Genomic DNA, 27,995 nt, shown 5'->3' on the forward strand with positions numbered 1-27,995 from the left:
TTGAATTATAATTTATATAGAATAAAGTACACACCTTTAAGTGTACAGTAATTTCATGATTGTGAAAAATATTAAGCCTCTGTAACCACCATGTCACTTAAAAAGTGCTGGAGAGGATGCGGAGAAAGAGGCACACTTATCCACTGTTGGTGGGAATGTCAAATGGTGCAACCACTGTGGAAGGCAGTTTGGCGGTTCCTCAAAAAACTGAATATAGAATTGCCATATGACCCAGCAATACCATTGCTAGGTATCTACTCAAAGGACTTAAGGGCAAAGACACAAACGGACATTTGCACGCCAATGTTTATAGCAGCATTATTTACAATTGCAAAGAGATGGAAACAGCCAAAATGTCCATCAACAGACGAGTGGCTAAACAAACTGTGGTATATACATATGATGGAATATTATGCAGCTTTAAGACAGAATAAACTTGTGAAGCATGTAATAACATGGATGGACCTAGAGAACATTATGCTGAGTGAGACTAGCCAAAAACTAAAGGACAAATACTGTATGGTCCCACTGATGTGAACCGACATTCGAGAATAAACTTGGAATATGTCATTGGTAACAGAGACCATCAGGAGTTAGAAACAGGGTAAGATAATGGGTAATTGGAGCTGAAGGGATACAGACTGTGCAACAGGACTGGATACAAAAACTCAAAAATGGACAGCACAATACTACCTAATTGTAATGTAATTATGTTAAAACACTGAATGAATCTGCATCTGAGCTGTAGTTTTTTTTTGTTTTGTTTTTTTATATATATTTTTTGTATTTTGTATTTTTTTCTCTATATTATCATTTTATCTCTTTTTCTGTTGTCTTGCTATTTCTTTTTCTAAATCAATGCAAATGTACTAAGAAATGATGATCATACATCTATGTGATGATATTAAGAATTACTGATTGCATATGTAAAATGGAATGATTTCTAAATGTTGTGTTAGTTAATTTTTTTTAATTAATAAAAAAAAGAAAGAAAATTCACTAGTGCCCCTTCTTAGTCAATGACCCTTAGATAGCTATTGATGAATTTTATATTAAATAAGTTAATTTTACCAATACATGAAATTCATATAAATGGAATTGCACTATTTAATTGGACTGACTAATGTGGATCATGTTCTCTTTTGTGTCTGGCTTCTTTCACTCAGCATTGTTTTTTGAGAATCTCCATGTTGTTTCTTGTTCAGTAACCTTTCCTCTTATTACTTTTTTAATGAGTAGTGCTCCATTGTGTGAATCTACCATGATTAGTTCGTTCATTTCTGTTTTTATAGACATTTTGGCTGTGTTCATTATTTAATCCTGAGAATATAGCTGCCATGATAATTTCTTATTCAAGTATTTGTGTGAACATGTTTACATTTCATGGAATGGAATTACTAAAATCTAGAAATGGAATTACTAAATCATATAGTATGTAAATATATAATTTTATAAAGAAGTGTTAAACAGCTCTACAAAGTGGATTACAAAATAACTAATATGTGTTTGGCCAGGTTTCTCTTCATGTTTATTCTGTTATAGGGTTCATTGGATTTTGTATATGCCTATTCATGTCTTTCAGTGAATTTGGAACTTTTCTGCCATTGTTGTTTTAATGTCCCTTCTGCTCCATTGTCTTTTTATTCACATCCTGGGCCTTCCTTCATGTGTAAGTTGATACACTTGATGTTGTCTCATAGTTTTCTTAGTCTCTGCTTATTTTGTCTAAACGATTGTTCTTTCTGCTCCTCAGTCTGAATCTTTTCAGTGTTCTTAACTTCAAGTTCATTGATTCTTTCTTCCACTAGCCTCAGTTTGCTGTTGAAACCCTCTATGGAATTTTTCATTTCAGTTATTGAGATCTGCCCCTCCAGTATTTATTTTTGGTTTCATTTTAAACTTTTCATCTCTTTATTGGGAATATTATTTTATTCCTTTATTATTTTCTTGCTGTTCTTTAGTTCTTTCTGTGCATTTTTATTTATCTTTTTGAGCATGTTAAAGACAGGTTTTTTTGAACTTCTTGTCTTGGCACATATAAAGTCTGGTCTTCTTCATTGATTATTTTTTATTTCATGTCTTATTCCCTTGGTAAGTGTTTCCTATTTACTTGTTTGTTCTGTAATTTTTTGATGTATACTCTACGTTTTAATATTTTAAAGTGTTAACTCTGGGATTCATTTTCTGAGTTGTCTGTTCCTTAAGTTTATATCCAGCTTGTGAAATGACAGAATTTTCCTTGATTGCCAATTGTATTTTTAAAGCTGCATTTTCTGGATTTTGTCCTCACCCCATTTCCGTAACCCTTTAACTGTTTTCTAAACTTTTGATGAATGTGGCTCTGCCAGTTTTTGCTAGTTGTTCAAAGATTTTGTGGGAGAAGAACAACCTTTATTTTAAAGAATCTTCATTGACTAGAAACCTCTTTTTTTTTCCTTCTGTATGTCAGTGGCTATTCTTATTGTTTTTCTTCTGACTGTTTTATGTATTTTTTCCTTCTTGTTGCTTTCAGGATTTTCTGTTCACATTTAATTTTTAAAGTTTGATTCTTGTATTAGTGAGACTTCTCCAGAAAGACAGAGAAGCTAAATTAATAGCATATAATATACCTTAAATTATCTATCTATCTATCTATCTATCTATCTATCTATCTATCTATCTATCTATCTATCTATCATCTATCTACCTATCTATCTATCAAGATTGATTTAGTATAGGCATTGTTTCTTGCAATCATGGTGATTGGAAAATACGCATTCTGCAGGGCAGGCTACAAGCTCAAAACTTTAGTGAAGGTGAAGTTGTATTCACCATGAAAACCTGGCTAGCTGAAAAAAGGAAAAAAAATATTTCTGACTTCTGAAATCCTCAGATCTGCTTTAGGGCCTCCAATTAATTGGATCAGAAGACCCCTCATTGCTGAGGGCAATCTCCTTTGTTGATTATAGATGTAACCAACCATAATTGCAACCAAGTATAGTTGCTCATATATCTATAAAATATGCTCAGTGACAGTTGGGTCATTGCCTGCCTGACTGACCAACTGTATTCCATAACCTTGCCAAGTTGACACATGAAATTAGCTGTTACTACTCTGATGTTCCTAAGTTGAGTTTTCTTTGTATTTATCTTGTATGAGGTTTTATTGACTTATAAGATCTGAAAGTTAATATTTTAATTAAAATTTGGGAAAGTTAATATTTTTATTTAAATTTGGGAAAGCTTTGGCCATTATTTTTCTGTTTTTCCCCCCCTGTATTCATTCTCTTCTACTTCTGAAACTTTTTCCCAAGTATATTAGTTTATTTGATATTATTACACAGGTCTCTTAAACTACATTCATTTTTCTTCAACCTTTTTTTCTATCTGTTCTTCATATTGGATCATTTTTATTCCTCCATCTTCAAGTCCACTGACTTTCCTGATATCTCCAATCTGCTGTTCATCCTATCCAGTTAATTTTTCATTTCAGTTATTGTGTTTTTCAGGTATAGAATTTTACTCATTTATTTTAAAATATTTTCCATTTCTCCCAATCAAATTCCCCATCATATATGAATTTATTTTCCTTCATTTAAATGTTTTCACTTTTTTCTTTGACTATATGTACAAAAACTAATTTAATATCCTTGTTAAATCCTATAGCTGACCTATTTTAATATGGATTTATGCTAATTGCTAATTGCTTTTTCCCCTGATTATGGGTTATATTTTCCTGTTTCTTAGCATGTCTAGTAATTACTGATTGTAAAATGGGCTGTGTGGCTGATACTTTTTAAATAATGAATGTTATCTTCCTTTGAAGGGTATTGTTATTTATTATGTTAAGTGGTTCATTTGCTGACTATTACCTTGAACTTCAGTAGGCTTGGTTTTAAACTTTGTTAAGAAAGTTGTGCCAGAAGGTCTAGCTGCTTATAATCTCCTGTAACTTCAATATCTCAATGTACAATCTTTGCCTCCAATGGAGATTTTATCAGGACTTCTTTTATAGTTTTTATAGGAAAAATATATAATAGTTCATCTCTAGACATGATCCTTACTTCTAAGGCATGTCTCTTCTGTTATTTCAACTGGTGTTATTCCTGAAGAACTAAAGGTTCTTCCACTCTCACTGAAGTGGATCTCCAGTCCCCCTACCCATCACTATTTTACCTATTGCATATCTGTTTTGTTTTTAATGCTGTAGTAAGTATTCTTTAACAAACTTAATGTAGATTCATGTTCAGGCTAGCCTTCAGCTACAGGCCTACTGGAAACTATCCCAAAGTTTGCTGGATTATCCTCCATCATACACAGAGTCCTACACTTTGATGCCCTACTTTACATTTTTCTAGTGCTTCAGCAGCCTCAGGATATGATTTATGTATCTTCAGCTCATAGGACCTCTTTAGTCCAGTTGGGCTCTGGTTCTCTTCAACAATTTTCAAAAAGTTTTCCATTAGAGCAGGGCTGTCCTGGTAGTTCATCTTGTGAGTGCTACTTCTCTAGGCATTGCTGTTTCATGTGACCTTTTGTTTAATGCCTTAGAACTCTTGTTTTGTATATGTTTCCCAGTTTCCTAATTCTTTACAGTGGTTCTTGTCTGTTAACAGTTACTGACATGGCTGAAGAAGAAGTGGAACTGGCACTTTTTATCAAATAGTTTTTCTGCATTTATTGAGATGGTCACTTTTTAAAAAAAATTGCTAATCTTGTTAATTAGATGTTAATATCAATTCCTGTAATAATTCCAACTTTTCATGATGTAATATCTACTTTGTATATGATTAGATTCAATTATCTTGTATTTGGTTTGGTATTTATTTTTATGAGAAAGTTTGACCTATTTGTTTCTTTCTTGTTAATGCCTCCATTACGTTTTTTTTTTTTTTAACATGGGCAGGCACCAGGAATCGAACCCGGGTCCTCGGGCATGGCAGGCAAGCACTCTTACCTGCTGAGCCACCGTGGCCCGCCCCTCCATTACGTTTTGGTGTCAATGTTATTCTGGTTTCATAAAATGAGTTGCAGTGTTTCCTTTATTTCCTCTGGTAGGGTTTATTTAAAAATTGTCTTATATCTTTCTTATAACCTTCTAAGAGTTCACAAGGTAAGCCATGTAAAATGGAGTTTCTTTAGAAGAAGGCTGTTAAGTTACTGAAAATGGCCCATTTAACAGATACTGACAAATTCACATTTTTCATTTATTTCTTCTGGAATCAGTTTGTAATTTTTGTTTTTATAAGAAATTATCCTATATTTCAAATGAATTGTCATGAATAGTTCCTTCTAAGTTCTTTTCTTTTGTTTTTATTGTTTTAGGTCTTTTTTTGTTTGATGTAAAAAGAATCTGTAGTGGTATTCTCTTTTAATTCTTGATATTAATAATGTGTGCTTTCTCTTTAATTTTTCTTCTCAGCTTTGCTTGAGTTTATTAACATTCATAATCTTTTATAAATAACAAACTTTTAACATTTTTAATTCTCTTATAGAGTACATTATTTCAAATTTGTTATTTTCTGAGTTTTTAAAAATTATTTCCTTCTATCTATCTACTTCTTTGTTTTGTAAATACTGTTCTTTTTTAACTTCTTGAGATAGAAACTTTAATTACTGATTTTCAGCCATATGTTTACATCAAGGAAAATCAATGATCTCTATCATTTCTATCTTATATGTATAATTGTCTCTATATCTATGTATCTACATCTATAACTATATCATCATTTTGAATTTCCATCGTAATGGATTTATCTGCATCCCACACATTTTGATTGCCATTTATTGATTAAAATTCAGCTTAAAATATTACCAGTGTAATAAAAGAACATAGGCTATTTGATATAAGGCCTTTGAAATTTGTTGAGACCTCCTTTATGGGCCAGCATATGCCCTGTGCATTTTGAATGGATTTATAACCTCTAGTTTATTAAAGTCAAGCGTCTCCTAATAAGTAGTAGATGTACCTTTTAATTGTGTTTTCCAAATCATCTCAATCCTTTCTGAGTGTTTACTTGCTTTTTCTCAATTATTGATAGTCTTGTGTTAAAATTTCTCACTATACATTTTGAAGCTTTATTATTAGTTGTACATACTTTAATATTTTTATCATCATAAAATGTCCCTCTTCATTTTTAATAATGCATCTTGATTTAAAGTCTATCTTGTATGATATAGGTATAGCTATATTAACTGTATTTTTGTTAGTGCTTGTCTACTATAACTTTTGCCATCCTTTTATTTCCAATCTAAATGTGATCTTTAATGTAAAATTGTCTTTATAAGCAATATATATATATACACATATATAATCTAGAATAAAATTTTTGTCTTTTAATTGTAATATTTTATTCATTTATATTTCATACATTTACTGATACATTTGTATTTGAAATCTCTATATCTTATTTTTTGTTTTCTATTTGTCCTAGCAATTTTACATTATTGTTTGGTTTGTTTCCTTTTCTGTCATATTAATGGAAGAGAACCAGATGATATAGAGACATTCCCAGCTTATTTTCAAAAAATGGTTTCCAGAAGCCATAGAAATTGGTACATTTACAAAATATTTAATGTAATATAAGGAGGTCATTTTTTCATTTATATACATGCACACACACACACACACACACACAAACAATCTGCTCCTCATAGAGTTGATGATGAAGGTCAGCAGGAAGACCAAAGACATGATTTTATTATTCTTTGAGATTGTAGGTTTAGTGAGATCAGAGACCATGTTTTGGTTTGCTAAAGCTGCTGGAATGCAATATACCTGAAATGGATTGACTTTTACAAAGGGACTTTATTAAGTTACAAGTTACAATCTAAGACTGTGAAAATGTCCAAATTAAGGCAACAACAAGAGGATACCTTCACTGAAGAAGGGCCGATAGCATTTGGGGTTCCTCTGTCACATGGGAAGGCACATGGTGACATCTGTTGGTCCTTCTCTCCAAAATGTCTCTGGGTTTCTGTGGGTCCTTGCTTATTTCTCCTGGGGTGTTTCTGTCTCTTAGCTTCTCTCTCTCCCTCTCTCCCTCTCTCCCTCTCTCCCTCTCTCCCTCTCTCCCTCTCTCCCTCTCTCCCTCTCTCAGCTCTGTAAAGGACTCCAGTAAAGAATTAAGACCCACCTTGAATTGAGTGGGTCACATCTCCATGATAATAACCTAATCAAAAGGTCCCACTCAAACAAACAAAACCTATAGCTCAGATGCAGCTTCATTCAGTGTTTTAACATGATTACTTTACAATTAGGTATTATTGTGCTGTCCATTTTTGAGTTTTTGTATCTAGTCCTGTTGCACAGTCTGTATCTCTTCAGCTCCAATTACCCATTATCTTACCCTGTTTCTAACTCCTGCTGGACTCTGTTACCAATGACATATTCCAAGTTCATTCTCGAATGTCCGTTCACATCAGTGGGACCATACAGTATTTGTCCTTTAGTTTTTGGCTAGACTCACTCAGCATAATGTTCTCTAGGTCCATCCATGTTATTACATGCTTCATAAGTTTATCCTGTCTTAAAGCTGCATAATATTCCATCGTATGTATATACCACAGTTTGTTTAGCCATTCTTCTGTTGATGGACATTTTGGCTGTTTCCATCTCTTTGCAATTGTAAATAACGCTGTTGGGTTAATTTCTTTTTTTTTTCTTCCGTTAATTAATAAAAAAAAAAAAAAAAAAAAAAAAAAGGTCCCACTCACAACAGATCTGCCCCCACAAGAATGGATTAAAAATACATAGCCTTTTCTGGACTACATAATTGATTCAAACCAGCCCAGACCATATCTGTTCAATTTACTATCTTTTCAGTTTCACAGCATCTAGAATAGTTCTTTTTGAATGAATAACTGATTGCATGGATGAGTAAATTAACTGACTATAGCAATGATATTTTCCCAAAACTGATTTAATGGAATTAGAAGACTATTTCAAGATCTTACTCTGGTGCTTTAAAGAATGAACTTCAGCAAGGACTAAATATTTCTGTAACTGAGTTCTCTCATCATGGAGTCATGGTAAGGGTTTAATAATACAAGGATGTCAAATCATTTTGAAACTCTAAATTAGTAGACACAAATGTTGCATTATTATTAGATACTATATGCAGCAGCAATTTTGAGACATGTTGTTACTTATCAAAGCCTATTTATACTATACCAGAATTAGTAAAAAAAAAAAAAGCCCTCTTTCCTTTCAATGTTGATGAATGCGTTAATATTTAATTTTTAGACCATAAATTATTTGTGGTATAAATAGTGCCATTTTTGCTTTTGTTGTTTTAAGAGTAGTAATTTTATTGTGTTATAATATATAAAGTGATTTTCAATATATAATATATCTTTTATTTTTACTACTAGCTCTGTTAGGTGGAGAATCCATATAGTCTAGTTGTTAGAGCCATATTGTTAGAATTCAAATCCTAACTCTGACTCGGGCTAGTTTGTAATATTAAGTTATTTAATGTTTCTGTGCTTTGTTTTTCTCTTATGTAAAATGAGAATAGTAATGTTCATAAGGGTTGTTGTGAGAGGAGCACCACAATATCCTTATTTAAAATGAGGTCTTGTTATGTCTTTCTCCAAAAGACATCCAGAATTAATCTTTAACCTTGCATCCACCTCCATTTTAAATTACTTCTTATACTAATTCTATTGGCTTATCAGCTATTTTTCTGAGCACCAACTACTTTATAATAGAGTATTAGCCTGAGAATCAGTGAACCTGAATTTTAGCTCATTTGACTCAGTGTGTGGCAATATACAAATTATTTACCCTCTCAGGTCCTCATCTGAAAAATGGTAACATTTAATATATAATCTCTAAAATCGCTTTCAGCTGTAACATTCTTTGCCTGATTCTAAGATTGATCAGCAGTTATCCAACTGCTAAAATACTAGGATAATTCCCCTAAACCATATAAATTACCGTTTGATTGCTTTTATCTGCTCTCACTGAAATTTGGCCTGGAAAGCCAGATTTATCCTCCTTCCAGAAACAGAACAGTTAAGTACACCCCCAGTTATCTCCTTTTAAGTATACACATATTGAAGAATAAGGATATTGCTATGCTCTTCAAGTGTATTACGTACTTCTTGATCAGTTGCTATGTTGATGTCTGTAGTCATCTTGACTCTACATTGACTTTTGATTATTTGGTTTATGAATTCACCACTCTTTGCTTTTTATTTTTGTCCTATTTCTGCTTTTAACAATTTAGGCATTTCACTACTAATTCGTCAGAGATATTCAGTGATAGTAAAAGCAGAGAATATAGGTGATGCCTTAGTTTATACAATTTATGTATTATTATATAATTTATATATTGTTAGTTTTGTTGGTGGAGAATACTGGAAATTTTTATAGTTGTAAATTTACCATTATTATTCTTCCAAATAAACTAATAATTTTTGTGTGAAGACTTACTCTATTTTATATATTATTTCATATGTTTTAATAAATGTTTAGGGCTATAACAGGCACAGTACAAACTGCCTAACACTGTTGTGAAAATTAAGCAAGATAAAAAACATCAGAGGTAGTTTGTATGCCATAGAGGATAATACAATATACGTACAGTATTGTTGTCTCCATTTTTCTAACTGTTTTGAATTGAAATTCTTTTCTTGGTTTATTGGGGCTTGTCACAGGCTCCACACAGCATCCCAATCTTCCAAAGATACTTCTAGCACAAAAAGAGCTGCATAAGGGTCAGGCAGAACTGCTTGCACTACAGCCTGGACTAGCCGAAAGCCTTCTTACTCTGAGCTACATTCAGTTGGCAGCCTTAATGTGTTATTACTAAACTTGTCAGAGCGTTATGACTAAATGTAGTACATGTAGCCTTGAAGAATAAAATAGAGGGTAGTTGTTACAAGCCATAATAACTTGAATTTCTCTTTGGAAGGGTTCTTTTGACATGTCCCAGAAACATCAAGGCCTGAACACCTGGAAATGACAGGCTTTTGAATTGTTTGTGGAGTTTATCCCCCAACTTCTGGTGCACATGTTTCTTACCACAGAAAAGATGCTCATTACAAATATAAAGCCCCTAGTTCAGCTCTAATACAGTAGGTGCTTTGTAAGTATTAGATCTCCTCACTCTTTAAATAGAAGGAATATTCCTCTATTTACAACTTGACATCTTGGCTGGATCTGAAGAACTTGGAGAGGATTCAAGAGAGACTCTATGTAACCTGTTTTAGCCAGGCAGATAATATACTCTAATGGTCATTTATGAAATGAAAACCTTCAGAGGGTTGCTGTTAGATTTAAATAATACAGTTTTTACAAAATTCCTAGCAGAGTGGTTGGCGTATATTGTGTCCTCAATAAACATTAGGTCACTTCCCCCAAAGTCCTGTCATAGTAGGTGGCAAAACAAGGATTTTAAACTCCATACTCAGTTTTTAATTCATTCCTTCTCTGCTACCTTTAGGTTATTTCTTTTACTTTGCTGTATATGTGTGTGCTTACCTGTTCTACTCTGCTCAATTTTTGTTTGAAAGAAAAAGAAAAGCCACACCTTGATGGAAGGCCTTCTTTTGGACCATCTGGACAATCTGAGTCGTTTTAGAAGTTGGGCATACTTTATGAATGCTGAAACTACAAGTACTGAGTGATGACAGATATCATTGTCAGAGATCATACTATATAACTTTATATACCATTAAGCCGCATGAACGTCTGTTAAAACCCAGTTTTCTTCATTTTTATTGCCAGGTAACCTTGGCCGGGTGGACCAGGTCTCTGAGTTTGAGTATGATCTGTTCATTAGGCCGGATACTTGTAATCCACGCTTCCGAGTCTGGTTCAACTTTACTGTTGAAAATGTGGAAGAATCACAGGTGAGGGAAATAGTGGATACCTTCGGTGTGGTTTGGTAAGAAGAATATGATTTTATTTTCTTTAAGGAACCAAAATAATGACTCTGTATTTGAAATATATTCTTATGTATCTAAAGCAGTAATAAAATTTGCTTCAGGACTTATGGAGAAGTAGGTACAGTTTCCTGACCTCTCTTATGCCGAAAGTTATTAAATGGTACAAATAAATTATTTGAGAAAAATGTTTCTTTATGATTAAAGCATTAGCATAATATTCGATGCTTGCCTTGTGGTACACTATTAAGGAATCACTGGAAGTGACTTGCTATTATGTTTATTTTGGTGGTGCTCTTCTTTCTATTTCTTCTTTATAAAGGCCTGTGGGAGACATTTCTCTCAGGTGTGTTTCATAAAAATCTTTTCACCCATACAATGGGTCTTTATTTCTTAAAAAACACAATATGATTCTTTAACTAACCCTATTTTCCCTTTGTTTTGCCTTCTGGGAAGCCAACTTTCTAGCCCTCTAGTGATTCTGGAAAACGTGTTTCTGGGTACCAAATTTTCTTTTATTCTGATCTTATATATTTGCCTTTAACTGTGATATCTTCAGCTATATTTTAAACAGTGTATATATTATTATAATCCTGTTAAAATCTTGTATAGAATGAGAGAAGGTATTGATGAAAATAAAGAGTACTAAACCCATATAGTTTGAATAAATATTAATAAATATCGAATCCTAAGAAATTCATCATCATTCTGTTATATTGAAAGAGCTGATCATTGAAGACTGCACAAACTCTGCTCACATAGTGACATTATGATTCTTTGAAGCAGATGAAAGCATAACTCTATTAATTCGACATTTCCCTTTTTCCTTCAGGGTCACCTTTTTCTAGTATTTTGGGAAAAAGTGGGGAATTTGTTTCCTTTGTCCTCCTGAGCCAGTCTGTCTTGCTTGTTCTTTCACCTTGTTGCTTGCTTCTTTCCATTTTGCTCAGTGGCAACGTGAGATGCATGGTAGGTAGTGATCAGTGATTGGAATGTAGAGACACTGGGTCTTCAACACAGTGTTGTACCTGCCATGGTGGCCTCAGCAGAAATGGGATGAAGAAAATGCCAGTTCACTTTATTATCAATTTTCTTGATTTGATACAACAGCACTAAAACAAGGCTAGGTGCTTATAAGTTTACTGAAGTTTAGAGGCTACCTGGAAGGAATTAAATATAGAGGAGACCCCTTAAAATTTTAGCCAAATATAACTTACGAGGAATTTAATATAAAGGGGAAAAGTTAAATCTTATACAGAGGTCACCTGAAGGACGAACTTTAATTCCTAGCCTTGCTTTCTTGTTCTTGCCTACTGTCCTTTGAGAAAATTCCTCTTCAGTTTTTGACAGTAAGAATACTCATACCCTTCCCCCTGCTTTATAAAATTCCATGTTTTACCTGGCCCTAAGATTGTCCCTCTTGTTTCACCAAGACAGTCAACAATCCTCAAAGTACGTCTTCCAAAGTGTAGTTTTCTCAGCCTAGAGGATAGATTGCACAGCGGGAGGGTTTAGCCACATGTGCTAGACTGACTTGGCACTCCAAGTTTAGGTCACTTATAAAGAGCTCTCTTTCTCCTTGAGGTAAACATATACCCTCTCATTTTTCTTTGGGTGTTCTTTTTCATGATTGGTAACTTACTACCATATATACATACTTCTGAAAGACAAAATAATTCTGAGAACAGTGTAGACAATTCATGTGAACAAAAGGAAATAGTTTCTTAAAAGCAGAATAATCGTCCAGGATTTCTAAATCCACAAAAGGGATTACTCTTTCCCTCTTTATACACAACATATGCACATCCTTTATTTTACCTATAGCATTCATGAATCTATTAATTCCTAAGAAATGGAGCCTGTTTCTTTTAAGATAACAGAATTACCTATCCCCATTATGGCCTCTGACAATGGAGATGTGGCCTTGGCCATAATAGAGACTTAGCAGAAGCTCTGCAATTAGAGTTAATTCAACTTTGGGCCATATTAAATTTGCAGCCCAATTTTCCTCTCACTTTAGTCTCTAAATAAGGATTATCCTAATAAACCCCTGTGCCCAAGAGAAAGGGGTGAAATGACCAAAGAGATAGGGAAACTTTCTTCCTTTAGTTATACACCTGAGACAGTCTTTTGGACAAGCTGCTTGTGTATGTCAAAGTTTGTGTTTGCTCTTCTAGGGATGTTCATTTGATAGTTTAAAATGTGTCTTCCATAGGACAAGTATATGCTCTTTTGCAGTCTTGTATCAATTATATTAGGAAGTAACATAATGTGTTCCAAGGAGTTATTCTAATAAGGGAACCGATTATTTTATGGATATTTATTTTTGAAGCTGGCAGAACCAGTATTTTCCTCTATCTCTCCACATTCTGTCTTTTATTTTAGTTTAAGAAAGTAGTTTGTTTATTTAGAGGTGAGTGAACCTACCAGATAAAGACATCCTAGTTTGTAGCATTTTTGTACACTAACAATTATCAGCTCTAATTATCATATAAAATTTTTTTATATTTGCAATATAATCTCAGAAAATTCAAATTCTTAGAGATACTATTGTGAACATGTTTCTTTAAGTGCAAAGTACAAAAGCTTATTTGGAAATTTGTAGAGAAAGTTTAAATAAAAATTCTTCCATGTTCTTGGAAGTTAGAGAAATTTGAGTGGCAGAGTTTACCACTCAAAACAGCTTTCTAAAAGATGAAACAGGCACAAAATAAGAGAATAGAAAAGCAGAATAATAAAATTAGAAATTTATTTAGATCAAACTCAGCACTCTATGAAGAGAGTAACACATTGTTTCCAAGAGTTCATTTCCAAGAGTTCATGAAACATTTGTGCTCTTGGCTATATAATAGACTCAACACTGACAGAATCTGAAATTATTCATGTCCCATTCTCTTAGATACTACAAATAACATTAGATATTAATAACAAAAGTTTAAATAAAAATACCCAAATGTAGCTTGGTTAAAAAAAGCACTTTCTTGGTAACTACACTGTACAATAATTTAGTAAGTAATGATGCAACAAAATTTCATATCATAATGTATGATTTTTCAAAGGTATCATCACCGAAAATAACTAACCTTAAATGGTATAGTTAAAACAAAATAAAGTAGTAGTGTTCAGGGTAATATTCTGGATAAAATTATTATTATTATTGCTCTTTTGTCTTTCTGTAAATGTATATTTGTCAATGAAATTTTTATCTGTGAAGAAAATTAAGAAGACATATACCCAAAATATTTTCTCAATCTCAGGTTGGTTCTAAGATTCAGGGAAAAATGGTCTGTTTGAATTTTTTTTAGTAGAAAAGGTTGTGAGCTTAAAAAAAGCAATCATGCATAACATAAAGGATTCCTGAGCACCACCTGTTCTAGTTTGCTAGCTGCTGGAATGTGATATACCAGAAATAAAGAATAGCTTTTAAAAAGGGGAATTTAATAAGTTGCTAGTTTATAGTTCTAAGGCCAAGAAAATGTCCCAGTTAAAGCAAGTCCATAAGAATGTCCAATCTAAGGCATCCAGGGAAAAATACCTTGGTTCAAGAAGGCCGATGACATTCAGCGTTTCTCTTTCCCTGGAAAGGCACATAACGAACATGGTGACAGTCTGCTAGCTTCTCTCCCAGCTTCTTGTTTCAATGCGCTCTCCCAGGGTCTTTCTTTTTCATTTGCAAAGGCTTCTGGCTGGTGGACTATCTGCTTCATGGTTCTGCAATGTTTTGAAGCTTTCTCCAAAACGCTTCTTCTTTTAAGGATTCCAGTAAATAATCAAGACCCACCTGGAATGGGTAGAGACATGTCTCCACCTAATCAAGTTTAATACCCACACTTGATTGAGTCACATCTCCCTGGAGATAATCTAATTAAAGTTTCCAATATACTGTACTCAATATGGATTAGAAGAAATGGCTGTCTTTACAAAATGGGATTAAGATTAAAATATGGCTTTTCTAGGGTACATAAATCCTTTCAGCCCAGCACACCACCCAACCAACAATGCCTTACATTGGTGTAGAACATTTGTTATTATTGATTTAAAACTCCTTGTATTATTAAAAATTACACATTTAAAAATAATTGTATTATTCTTATTTTTTTAACAATTTTTATTGTGAAATATAGCATATATGCAGAAAGGTGATAAATTTCAAAGTACAGTTGAACAAGAGGTTATAGAGCAATTTTCAAAGTGTGGTATGAGTTGCAGTTCAATAATTTCAAGTATTTCCTTCTTGCCATTCTAATACACTAGAGACTAACAAGAAATATCAATATGTCATAGAGACTAATAATAAATATCAATATAATGATTCAGAGGTCACAGTCATTTGTTAAAACCTATCTTTTCTGTTGCAGCTGCTCCCTCTCATTTGCTCCTTCTCCCAATCTTCAGGGATATTTTGGCAATGACCATTCGAACTTCTTCATGTTAAAAAAGGGGTGTTGACATGAGATAGGTGGATGCAACTAGTTGATGTTCTTGAAGAGAATGCTACCTCTTTATTTCAGGGCTTATCTGGCTAAGCAACAATCGGGAAGTTTTAGGTTTCTGAAAAACAAAAAAAGTGAGGGAAACTTTTATAGAGCCTCAGACAGAGGTCTGGGTATTCTTTACAGTTTTCAGAAATACTGTTGGTTGGGGTTTGGTATACCATGGCAATATCTGACCGAAGCTTGTATAATAGTGATGTCCTAAATAGCCTCTTAACTCTATTTGAGATCTCTTAGCCACTGATACCTTATTTTGCTACATTTGTTTTCACTTTTTTGGTCAATAAGACATTATTTGATCCCATTCTGCCAGGACTAGGGTTATCCCCAGGAGTCATGTCCCATGATGCCAGGGAGACTTTTGCCCCTAAAAGTCAGGTCCCACATAGAGGGGAGGATGATAAATTCACTTGCGGAGTTGGGATTAGAGAGAGAGAGGCCACATCTGAACAACAAAAGAGGCTCTCTAGGTGACTCTTAGACAAAATTATAGGTAGGATTAGCTTCCCCATTACAGAAATAAGTTTCTCAAGAGCAAGCCTCAAGATTGAGTGCTTGGCATATTAACTTGGAAGTCCCTACTGCTTGAGAGAGTATCAGAAAGTTCCCAGATGGGGAAGTTTAATATTTTCATATTTTTTCTCCAGTCCTACAAGGGACTTTGCCAGTAATTTTAAATTATCTGCCCAAAGTACTCTGGGATGTTTCAAGGTATTACATTAAGCTATACAAAATTACAATATTACATTCTCAATTCTAGGCTCCATATGTTTAGGTTGTTTAAAAGAAGTGGCCAGACGGGTTCAGTTAGATTTTGTGTGCTACAGAAAATTTAAGTTTTGGACCAAATAAAAATATCTTCCTTTGGTCTCACACAGAAGTTCAAGTTCTAAAATATAGATAATATCATCCTTTACCCTGTATTCTGCTTTACCTTAATCCTAAGCATATAAGCTTCATTCTTAACTCTAATTGAAATCTGAGTTCTTTTTTGGCTTCTTTAATTGTTGCTGTTTGGAATAATCCTGACTTTCAGACCTGAAGAACTCTAATTCTGAGTCTTAGGTGTCACACAGAAACTCAAAATTCCAGGGAAATGCCAGGTTATACACATAGAACATAGCATCTCAGAATTTAAAAATAACATAGCATCTCGGAATTTAAAAATAACACTTAAAGATAGTAATAAATGTGACTGCTGTAAAAGTTTACAATCTAGGCCCTGATTTTTTCTGAAGTATTTTTATTAAACAGACTATAGAATATTTGTCCTTTTGTTCCTGGCTTTTTTTTTTCTTTGCATGGAAAGGCTCTGGGAATCGAACCTGGTCCTCTGGCATAGCAGGCAAGAATTCTACCACTGAGCCACCATTGCACCACCGGCTTCTGGCTTATTTTACTCAACATAATATCCTTGCGGTTCATTCACCAGTTTGCATGCCTCATAACTTCAATCCTTTCTTGTAGCCATGCAATATTCCATCGAATGTATACACCACAGTTCACCCTTCTACTCAGTTGATGTATCCTTAGGCCACCTTCATCCATTGGGTGTCATGAATAATGCCGCAGTAACCACTGATGTGACAATGTCTATTGGAGTCCCTGCTTTCAGTTCTTCTGAGTATATTCCTAGTAACCAGATTGCTTGATCCTATGCCAAGAATAATAATTTATCCTCTGGAGGTGCTGCACCATTTTGCTACTCTACCAACATTGAATAGGTATTATCCCTTCACATTTTCTCTAGCGCTTGAATCTTTCTGTTTATTAGCTTATGTATTTATTTTGAATCTGCAGATTTTTTTGACATATATTTACGTAGCATATATTCTATCAAAATAAACAGTGTCTCACAGGATCTTCACTTATTTGTACAATCATCATCAGTGCCAATTTTAGACAATTTTTATTGCTCCAAAGAGAAAACTAACAGACACACCCATACCAAAGAGAAAACCCAAAGTGTCCCATAATTATTATCCCCACCCCCAATTATTTACCCATAGTATTTTGTGGTAGTAGTGAGGTATTCTTTTTAAATATCGTTCATAGCATGCTATAGGTAATTTTTCCCATATACCACTCTGTTTTTAACTTTGTGTACATATCCTACCTTTGAAGTAGTTCTTATGTAAACTAATTTATATTTGTAGTGCTACTTGGTGAGAATCATGACTTTAAACATCCACTTTCAATCATATTCACCTTCAATATGGCACTTGTATAACGCCACTGTATTAGTTAGGGTTCTCTAGAGAAACAGAATCAACAGGGAACACTTGCAAATATAAAATTTATGAAAGTGTCTCACGTGACCGTAGGAACGCCGAGTCCAAAATCCACAGGGCAGGCTGCGAAGCCGATGACTCCAGTGGATGGCCTGGATGAACTCCACAGGAGAGGCTCACCAGCCAAAGCAGGAATGCAACCTGTCTCCTCTGAGTCCTCCTTAAAAGGCTTCCCATGATTGCATTTAGCATCACTAATTGCAGAAGACACTCCCCTTTGACTGATTACAAATGGAATCAGCTGTGTATGTAGCTGACGTGATCATGACCTAATCTTATGAAATGACCTAATCCTATGAAATGTCCTCATTGCAACAGACAGGCCAGCGCTTGCCCAATCAGATGAACAGGTACCACAACTTGGCCAAGTTGACACCTGTCCCTAACCATGACAGTCCACCCCTTGTCAACTTGGCACCTATATATATATATCACCTTAGACCATACTTAATTTCCAAATGAAAACAAATAAGCACACATTTTTTCTTTCACCTGACAATACTCAACTGTCCTGCATATAACTGGAAACACATTAAATCTCTCCAGAATAGGGTGCAAATCCTTGGGCAACATTCATTCTTAAACTTGATATCTTACAACTTAAATAGTATAACACAAACAAAACAGCATTACAGTCCTCGTTTCTGTAACTGATCACGTGGTCGAAGTTCATATTTATCACTACCTTCTTCCACTACCCATTCCATGTTCCCTTTCCCCTCAGCAAGCACTTCAGCTGGCCGTGGTTCTTTGCCTGGTGGGGTGACCCAAACCTTCATTCCTGAAGTCTCAGAGCCATTAGTGGTCCTGCGTGGATTGTGTTGTTGCAGTTTTCCATTGATTTTGATCACAGGGCATGGTAGTACTAATAGATGCCCCAGGGGATCTCCTATATTCCAAGAAAACTCTTCTTTACCTCCATTATGTAGTTGCAGTCCTACTTCCTTCTGATAGTCAGGGTCAATTACCCCAGACAATAATGTAATCCCCTTCTTGGTGTGTTGATCCAGAGGCATAAGTAGCCCAAAGTGGCCAGGTGGCAATCTTAACTTCCAGTTCAGTGGTATCACTGTTGTTTCTCCTGGAGAAAGCACACCCCGTTTTAGAACTAAAACCTGTAGACCAGCAGAACTCAGGGTAGCAGGGACAGGAAGCAAAAATTTTCCTAGTGGATCACTAGGAGTAATAGTGAGTGGCACCACACCCATTTCCACCCCTTGGTTCCTGGACCCATGGATCCTGGCTATGGGAGAAACAGCACCATACAGCGGACGCTGATTCAGAGCATACACAGCTTCCTGGAGAACATTACCCCAGCCTTTCAAGTTTTTGCCACCTAGTTGGCACCGTAATTGAGTTTTCAAAAGGCCATTCCACCGTTCTATCAATCCAGCTGCTTCTGGATGATGGGGAACATGGTAAGACCAGAGAATTCCATGAGCATGTGCCCATTCCCGCACTTCATTTGCTGTGAAGTGTGTTCCTTGATCCGAAGCAATGCTATGTGGAATACCATGACGATGGATAAGGCATTCTGTAAGCCCACGATTAGTAGTTTTGGCAGAAGCATTGCGTGCAGGGAAAGCAAACCCATATCCAGAGTATGTGTCTATTCCAGTTAGAACAAATTGCTGCCCCTTCCATGAAGGGAGCGGTCCAATGTAATCAACCTGCCACCATGTAGCTGGCTGGTCACCTCGGGGAATGGTCCATATCGGGGGCTGAGTGTGGGTCTCTGCTGCTGGCAGATTGGGCACTTAGCAGTGGCTGTAACCAGGTCAGCCTTGGTGAGTGGAAGCCCATGTTGCTGAGCCCATGCATAACCTCCATCCCTACCACCATGACCACTTTGTTCATGAGCCCATTGGGCAATAACAGGAGTTGCTGGGGAAAGAGGCTGACTGGTATCCATAGAATGGGTCATCTTATCCACTTGATTATTAAAATCTTCCTCTGCTGAAGTCACCCTCTGGTGTGCATTCACATGGGACACAAATATCTTCATGTTTTTAGCCCACTCAGAAAGGTCTATCCACATACTTCTTCCCCAGACCTTTTTGTCACCAATTTTCCAATTATGGTCTTTCCAAGTCCCTGACCATCCAGCCAAACCATTAGCAACAGCCCATGAGTCAGTATACAAATGCACCTCTGGCCAGTTTTCCTTCCAAGCAAAATGAACAACCAGGTGCACTGCTCGAAGTTCTGCCCACTGGGAGGATTTCCCCTCACCACTATCCTTCAAGGACACCCCAGAAAGGGGTTGTAATGCTGCAGCTGTCCACTTTCGGGTGGTACCTGCATATCGTGCTGAACCATCTGTAAACCAGGCCCGAGTTTTCTCTTCCTCAGTCAATTCACTGTAAGGAACACCCCAAGAGGCCATAGCTCTGGTCTGGGAAAGAGAAGGTAATGTGGCAGCAGGAGTGGAAACCATGGGCATCTGTGCCACTTTTTCATGTAACTTACTTGTGCCTTCAGGACCTGCTCTGGCTCTATCTCGTATATACCATTTCCACTTTACAATAGAGTACTGCTGTGCACGCCCAACTTTATGGCTTGGTGGGTCAGACAACACCCAACTCATGATAGGTAACTCAGGTCTCATGGTAACTTGGTGGCCCATGGTTAAGCGTTCAGTCTCTACTAAGGCCCAGTAGCAGGCCAAAAGCTGTTTCTCAAAAGGAGAGTAGTTATCTGCAGCAGATGGTAAGGCTTTGCTCCAAAATCCTAAGGGTCTGCGTTGTGATTCTCCTACTGGGGCCTGCCAAAGGCTCCAGACAGCACCTCTATTTGCCACTGACACTTCCAGCACCATTGGATCTGCTGGATCATATGGCCCAAGTGGCAGAGCAGCTTGCACAGCAGCCTGGACCTGTCACAGAGCCTCCTCTTGTTCAGGTCCCCACTCAAAATTAGCAGCTTTTCTGGTCACTCGATAAATGGGCCGGAGTAGCACACCCAAATGAGGAATATGTTGTCGCCAAAATCCAAAAAGACCAACTAGGCATTGTGCCTCTTTTTTGGTTGTGGGAGGGGCCAGATGCAGCAATTTATCCTTCACCTTAGAAGGGATATCTCGACATGCCCCACACCACTGGACACCTAGAAATTTTACTGAGGTGGAAGGCCCCTGTATTTTTGTTGGATTTATCTCCCATCCTCTGACACGCAAATGCCTTACCAGTAAATCTAGAGTAGTTGCTACTTCTTGCTCACTAGGTCCAATCAACATGATATCATCAATATAATGGACCAGTGTGATGTCTTGTGGGAGGCAGAAATGATCAAGGTCTCTGCGAACAAGATTATGAGATAGGGCTGGAGAGTTGATATACCCCTGAGGTAGGACAGTGAAAGTATATTGCTGACCTTGCCAGCTGAAAGCAAACTGTTTCTGGTGGTCCTTACTAATAGCTATTGAGAAAAAAGCATTTGCCAGATCAATAGCTGCATACCAGGTACCAGGGGATGTATTGATTTGCTCAAGCAATGATACTACATCTGGAACAGCAGCTGCAATTGGAGTTACCACCTGGTTGAGTTTACGATAATCCACTGTCATTCTCCAAGACCCATCTGTTTTCTGCACAGGCCAAATAGGAGAGTTGAACGGGGATGTGGTGGGAATGACCACCCCTGCATCTTTCAAGTCCTTAAGAGTGGCAGTAATCTCTGCAATCCCTCCAGGAATACGGTATTGCTTTTGATTTACTATTTTGCTTGGTAGGGGCAGTTCTAGTGGCTTCCACTTGGCCTTTCCCACCATAATAGCCCTCACTGCACGAGTTAGAGAACAAACGTGGGGATTCTGCCAGTTGCTCAGTATGTCTATGCCAATTATACATTCTGGAACTGGGGAAATAACTACAGGATGGGTCTGGGGGCCCACTGGACCCACTGTGAGACGGACCTGAGCTAAAACTCCATTGATCACCTGGCCTCCATAAGCCCCCACTCTGACTGGTGGTCCAGAGTGACGTTTTGGGTCCCCTGGAATTAATGTCACTTCTGAACCAGTGTCTAATAATCCCCGAAATATCTGATCATTTCCTTTTCCCCAATGCACAGTTACCCTGGTAAAAGGCCGTCGGTCTCCTTGGGGAAGACTTAGAGGAAGGCCAACAGTATAAATTTGTGGCAGTGTAACAGGTTTCTTCCCCATAGGGACCTGGCCTCCCCTTCATTCAAGGGGCTCAGGGTCTGTAAACTGTTTCAAGTCTGGAAATTGATTAAGGGGCCGTGACTCTGTGTTTTTGTAATTCAGGTTAGACTTCTGTTCCCTTGACCTAGAACTCTTTTGTTTATACAGCTCCAACAAGAATTTAGTAGACTGCCCTTCTATTGTATTTCTAGGCACCCCATGATTTACTAGCCAATGCCACAAATCTCTGCGTGTCATATAATTTTGATGCCTCCTTTGAGTTTGTTGTCTATTATAATACCCGCGTCTACCCTGTCTTTGGTGATTAAGTGCTGCCACCTGGCTTCTGCCAACTTGGGATCCTGTCATCCCCATTGTGTTTAAGGATTCCAGCTCAGTGACAGCAGTTCCTACAGTAATATCTGACCTACAGAGAAGTGCAACCACAGAGCTCTTGAGGGATGATGGTGCTAGTCTCACAAACTTATTTCTCACTGTTCTGGTAAAAGGTGCATCTTCTGGACATTCCTGGGGTGTAAGCAGGCTTTGCATGATAAATCCACTCTAATATCCCAATCTCTGTAAGCCTCTGGATCCCCTCATCTACATTATACCAGGGCAGTTCTGGCATTTCAACCTCAGGTAATGTTGGCCACCTTTTGATCCATGTTTCAACCAACCACACAAACAAGCTGTTAACACCTTTTCTAACTGCTCTAGCTATAACACTGAATGCAGAATCTCTGCTTAGTGGGCCCATATCAATAAATTCAGCCTGATCCAGCCTTATATTCCTCCCACCATTATCCCACACTCTTAAAATCCATTGCCACACATATTCCCCTGATTTCTGTCTATATAAATTGGAAAACTCACACAGTTCTTTTGGAGTATAATGTACCTCCTCATGTGTGATACTTTGTACCTCACCTTTAGGGGCCTGTTGGGACTTTAGTCTAGTTATAGGTCTAGAAGAAATGAGGGGTGGTGGGGGTGGGTCATGAAAAGAATTAGAAATATCTTCCAAGCCATTTGCTTCAGGGCTTTCATTTGCAGTTTCATCTGGTGAAACAGGATTAATAACTCTAGGGCTAATCCCTTCAGGAGGAGGTTGGGTGGCCAATTCCTCAAGGCAGGCTGGAGGTGGGGCGGCTATGTCCTCAGGGCAGACTATTACAGGGTTATCTAAAGAAGGCTCAGCATGATCTAGGGTTTCAACCTCACCCCCAACATCATTATCAATCCATATGTCACCATCCCATTTTTCAGGGTCCCACTCCTTTCCAATCAATGCCCTCACTTTAACGGCAGACTCCATGCAAGACTGAGATTTTAGTTTACGTTGTAAAGTTGCTACTCTAACAATAAGATTCTGAGTCTGATTTTCAGAGATCTCAAGTCTACGGCTACAGGAAATAAAATTTTCCTTCAGGATACTCATAGAAACCTCTACATCTTTCAGACGGCACTTAAGCTTCTTGTTTGAAGCCTTAAGCCCATCCCTTTCACTCTTTAACGTAGACAGTGTATCTAACAACAACCAACCAACATCTCTATAACTCTTATTTCTACAAAACTCTGTAAAGGTGTCAAAAACATTATCCCCCAGAGTCTGGCTTCGTACAAGCGAAGCATTAGGAGAATCGAATGATGATATTTTGACTATCTCCTTTGCCAACTCAGTCCATGGATTGGGAGTGTCATTCTGATTACGGGAATCAGAGTCCTTAGTGTCTCTGAGCCCAGTCAGAGTAGAAAACCATTCATAAAAACCCATTTTTAAGATTCTGTTCCTTAAGAACCACTCCTGGTACCAAGATGTATTAGTTAAGGTTCTCTAGAGAAACAGAATCAACAGGGAACACTTGCAAATATAAAATTTATGAAAGTGTCTCACGTGACCGTAGGAACGCAGAGTCCAAAATCCACAGGGCAGGCTGTGAAGCCGATGACTCCAATGGATGGCCTGGATGAACTCCACAGGAGAGGCTCACCAGCCAAAGCAGGAATGCAACCTGTCTCCTCTGAGTCCTCCTTAAAAGGCTTCCCATGATTGCATTTAGCATCACTAATTGCAGAAGACACTCCCCTTTGACTGATTACAAATGGAATCAGCTGTGGATGTAGCTGACGTGATCATGACCTAATCCTATGAAATGACCTAATCCTATGAAATGTCCTCATTGCAACAGACAGGCCAGCGCTTGCCCAATCAGATGAACAGGTACCACAACTTGGCCAAGTTGACACCTGTCCCTAACCATGACACCCACTAACATGCTACCATCACCTCTATTCATTCCTGTACATTTAAATTCAACCTTGTGAATAAATCTTTACATATTACATAACTGCTTCCCCTTCTCTAGATTCTGTCAATTTCTAGGTCTCATGCATTCTATCTTTTAAGAGTCTGAGCTTACATTTTCCAGGGGATTCCTATTAGTGAAATCCTACAATATCTATCCTTTGTGTCTGCCTTATTTCAGTCAGCATTATGTCTTCCAGGATCCTCCATGTTGTCCTGTGCTTTAGGACCTCATTCCTTCTTATTGCTCCACAATGTTCCATTGTACGTATATACTACGTTTTGTTTATCCACTCATCTGTTGATGGATACTTGGATTGTTTCCATCTTTTGACAATTGTGAATAATGCCACTATGAACATCAGTGTGCGTATACTGCTCATGTTACTGCTTTCAGATTCTGGGTGTATACCAAGTAGTAAAATTGCCAGGTTGTAAGCTAACTCAGTATTTAGTTTCCTGAAGAACCACCAAACTGCCTTCCACAGCAGCTGTACCACTATACATACCACCAGCAGTGGATGAGTGTTCCCATTTGTCGATATCCTCTTCAACATTTATATTTTCCTGTTTGTTTAATGGCAGCCATTCTTATAGGTGCAAGATGCTATCTCATTGTGGTTTTGATTTGCATTTCCCTAATACGTAATGAAAATGAACATCTTTTCATGTACTTTTTTAGTCATTTGAATTTCCTCTTTTGTAAAATGTTTATTCATATCTTTTGCGATTTTATAATTGGGTTGTTTGTTCTTTTGTTGTTGAGTTGTATGATGTCTTTATATATACAGGATATCAAACCTTTATCTGAAATGTGATTTCCAAATATTTTCTCCCATTGAGTTGGCTGTCTCTCATCTTTTTCACAAACTCCTTTGAGGTACAGAAGTGTTCAATCTTGAGAAATTCCCATTTATTAATTTTTTTTCTTTTGTTCCTTGTGATTTGAGTAAAAGGTCTAAGAACCTACCTCCCACTACTAGGTCTTGAAGATGTTTCCGTTTACTTTCTTCTAAGAGTTTTGTGGTATTGGTTCTTATGTTTAGGTCTTTGGTTCACTTTGAGTTAATTTTTGTATAGGGTATAAAGTAAGGATCCTCTTTCATTCTTTTGTTTGATATCCAGTTCTCTCATGCCCATTTGTCGAAGACTGTTTTCTGCCAGTTCAGTGGATTGGGGACATTGTCAAACATCAATTGACCATGGATTTCGTGGTCTATCACCACATTCTCCACTCAATTCCACTAGTCAGTGCTTCTGTCTTTGTACCAGTACCATGCTGTTTTGACCATTTTGGCTTTTTAGTAAGTTTTAAAGTCAGGAAGTATAAATTCTCTTACTGTTCTTTTTTAGGATGTTTTTGGCAATGCACGGCCTCTTTCCCTTCTAAATAAAGTTTTAACTAGCTTTTCCAAGTCTGAAAAGTAGTAAGTTGTTGGAATTTTTATTGGTATTGCATTGAATCTGTACATCAATTTGGGTAGAATTGACGTCTTTGTGACATTTAGCTTTCCTATTCATGAGTATGGACTGTCTTTCTACCTATTTAGCTCTTCTTTGATTTATTTTAGCAATATTTTATAGTTTTCTGTGTACAGGTCCTTTATACCCCCAGTTAAGTTTATTCCTAGATACTTGATTCTTTTAATTGCTATTTTGAATGGTTTTTTTTCTTAATTGCTCCTCAGTTAGGACATTACCAATGTATAGAAACATTATTGATTTTTGTGCATTAATCTTATATTTACCACTTTACTGAATTTTTTGTTTGCTAGAGTAGCTTTGTTGTCAGTTTATCAGGATTTTTCCAAATCAAGATCATGTGTTCTGCAAATAATGAAAGTTTTACTTCTCCTTTCCCTTTGTAGATGCTTTTTATTTATTTTTTCTTGCCTGGCTATCCTAGCTAGAACTTCTAAACACAATGTTGAACAGTAATGGTTTCAGCTGGCCTCGTCTTGTTCCTGATCTTAGGGCAAAGGCTTTCAGTCTCTCACCATTAAGTATAATGTTAACTATGGGTTTTTCATATATACCCTTTATCATAGTGATGAAGTTTCCTTTGATTTCTGCCTTTTGAAGTATTTTATCAGAAAAGAATGCTGAATATTGTTGAATGCTTGTTCAGCATCAGTTGAGATGATCATGTGATTTTTTTCCCTTTTGATTTGTTAATGTGCTGTAGTAAGTTGATTTTCTTTGTGTTGAACCACACTTGCATGCCTGGAATAAACCCCACTTGGTTGTGGTGTATAATTTTTTTCAGTTTGTCTATGTATTTGATTTGCAAATATTGTGTTGAGGATTTTCTCATCTATATTCATTAGGGAGATTGCCTGTAGTTTTCCTTTCTTGTTTCTTTATCTGTTTTTGGTGTCAGAGTGATATTATCTTCATAAAATGAGTTAGGTATTGTTCCTTTTTGTTCAGATTTTTGGGAGAGCTTGAACAGAAATGATGTTAGTTCTTTTTTAATGTTTAGTAAAATTCCTCTGTGAAGCCATCTGGCCCTGGGCTTCTCTTTGTAGGAATGTTTTTTCGATGTCTGATTGAATCTCTTTACTTGTAATTGATTTGTTGAGGTCTTCTATTTGTCAGTGTAAGATGTTCATGTGTTTCTAGGAAGTTTTCCATTTCATCCAAATATCTAGTTTGGTGGCATATTATCTTCTTATGATTTTTTTTTATTTCTTCAGTTTCCATAGTAATGCTCTCCCTGTCATTTCTGAATTTTTTAATTTGTATCTTCTCTCTCTTTGACTTATTAGTGTAGGTAAGGGTTTGTTAATCTTGCTGATCTTCTCAATGAACCAATTTTGATCTTATTGATTATGTCTATTGTGTTTTTGTTCTCCAGTTCATTTATTTCTGCTTTTATCTTTGTTATTTATTTTCTTCTACTTGGTTTAGCGTTAGTTTACTGTTTTCTGTCTCTAACTTCTTCGGTTGTTCACTTAGGTCTTTGGTTTTTAGCTCTTTCTTCCTTTTTATTATATACATTTAGAGCTATAAATTTCCCTCTAAGCACCACCTTCACTACACCCCATAGGTTTGATCTGTTGTAATCTTGTTTTCATTCATCTCCAGATATTTACCTATTTCTCTTGCAATGTCTTCTTTGACCCACTGGTTGTTTAAAAGTTGTGTTGTTTAACCTCCGTGTATTTGTGAAAACTCTGTTTCTTTGGTGGTGATGATTTCCAACTTCATTCCAGTATGACCAGAGAAAGTCCTTTGAATAATTTCAGTCTTTTAAAATTTATTAAGACCTGTTTTGTGCTCCAGCATATAATCTATCCTCTAGAATGTTCCATGAGCACTAGAGAAGAATGACTATCCTACTGTTTTGGGGATGCAACAGTCTATATGTCTATTATGTCTAATTCATTATCACATTATTTAGCTTCTCTACTTCCTTATTGAGCCTCTGTATGGCTGTTCTATCTGTAGAAGAGAGTGGTGTATTTAAGTCTCCCACAATTATTGTAGAAGCATATACTGCTTCCTCTAGTTTTGCCAATGTTTGCCTCATGTACTTTGGAGGTCCTTGATTAGATGCATAAACATTTATGGATATCAAACCCTTGGATTGGATTAGATGTATGGTCCAAATATTTCCTCTTACTGAGTAGATTGTCTTTTCACTTTCTTGACAGTCTTTTAATGTGCAAAAGTTCTTTGAGGAGTTCATATTTGTCTATTTTTCTTTCTTTTTTTCTTTCTTTTTTTTGTGCTTTGCATGTGAAGTCTTGCCTACCCCAAGATCTTAAAGATGCTTCCCTACATTTTCTTCTAAGATTTTTATATCCTGGTTCAAATATTTTTTCCATTTTTACTTTGATCCATTTTCAGTTCATTTTTGTGTGGTGTGAGAAAGGGGTCCCCTT

The 27,995-nt window shown here is 36.5% G+C and overlaps 1 protein-coding gene across 6 annotated transcripts in view; it reads left to right on the top strand.

Moving 5' to 3' along the window:
- Positions 1-27,995, top strand: part of LOC143674264 (BEN domain-containing protein 5) — a 1,810,590-nt gene that overhangs the window by 431,722 nt on the left and 1,350,873 nt on the right. For all 6 annotated transcript variants that reach the window (XM_077149723.1, XM_077149722.1, XM_077149726.1 and 3 more), the window contains one exon: positions 10,715-10,839. In XM_077149723.1, coding sequence (XP_077005838.1) covers positions 10,715-10,839 — 125 coding nt within the window. The remainder of the gene's footprint in view (positions 1-10,714; positions 10,840-27,995) is intronic.

The sequence above is a fragment of the Tamandua tetradactyla genome, chromosome 2 (genome assembly GCF_023851605.1).
Source record: "Tamandua tetradactyla isolate mTamTet1 chromosome 2, mTamTet1.pri, whole genome shotgun sequence".
NCBI lineage: Eukaryota > Metazoa > Chordata > Mammalia > Pilosa > Myrmecophagidae > Tamandua > Tamandua tetradactyla.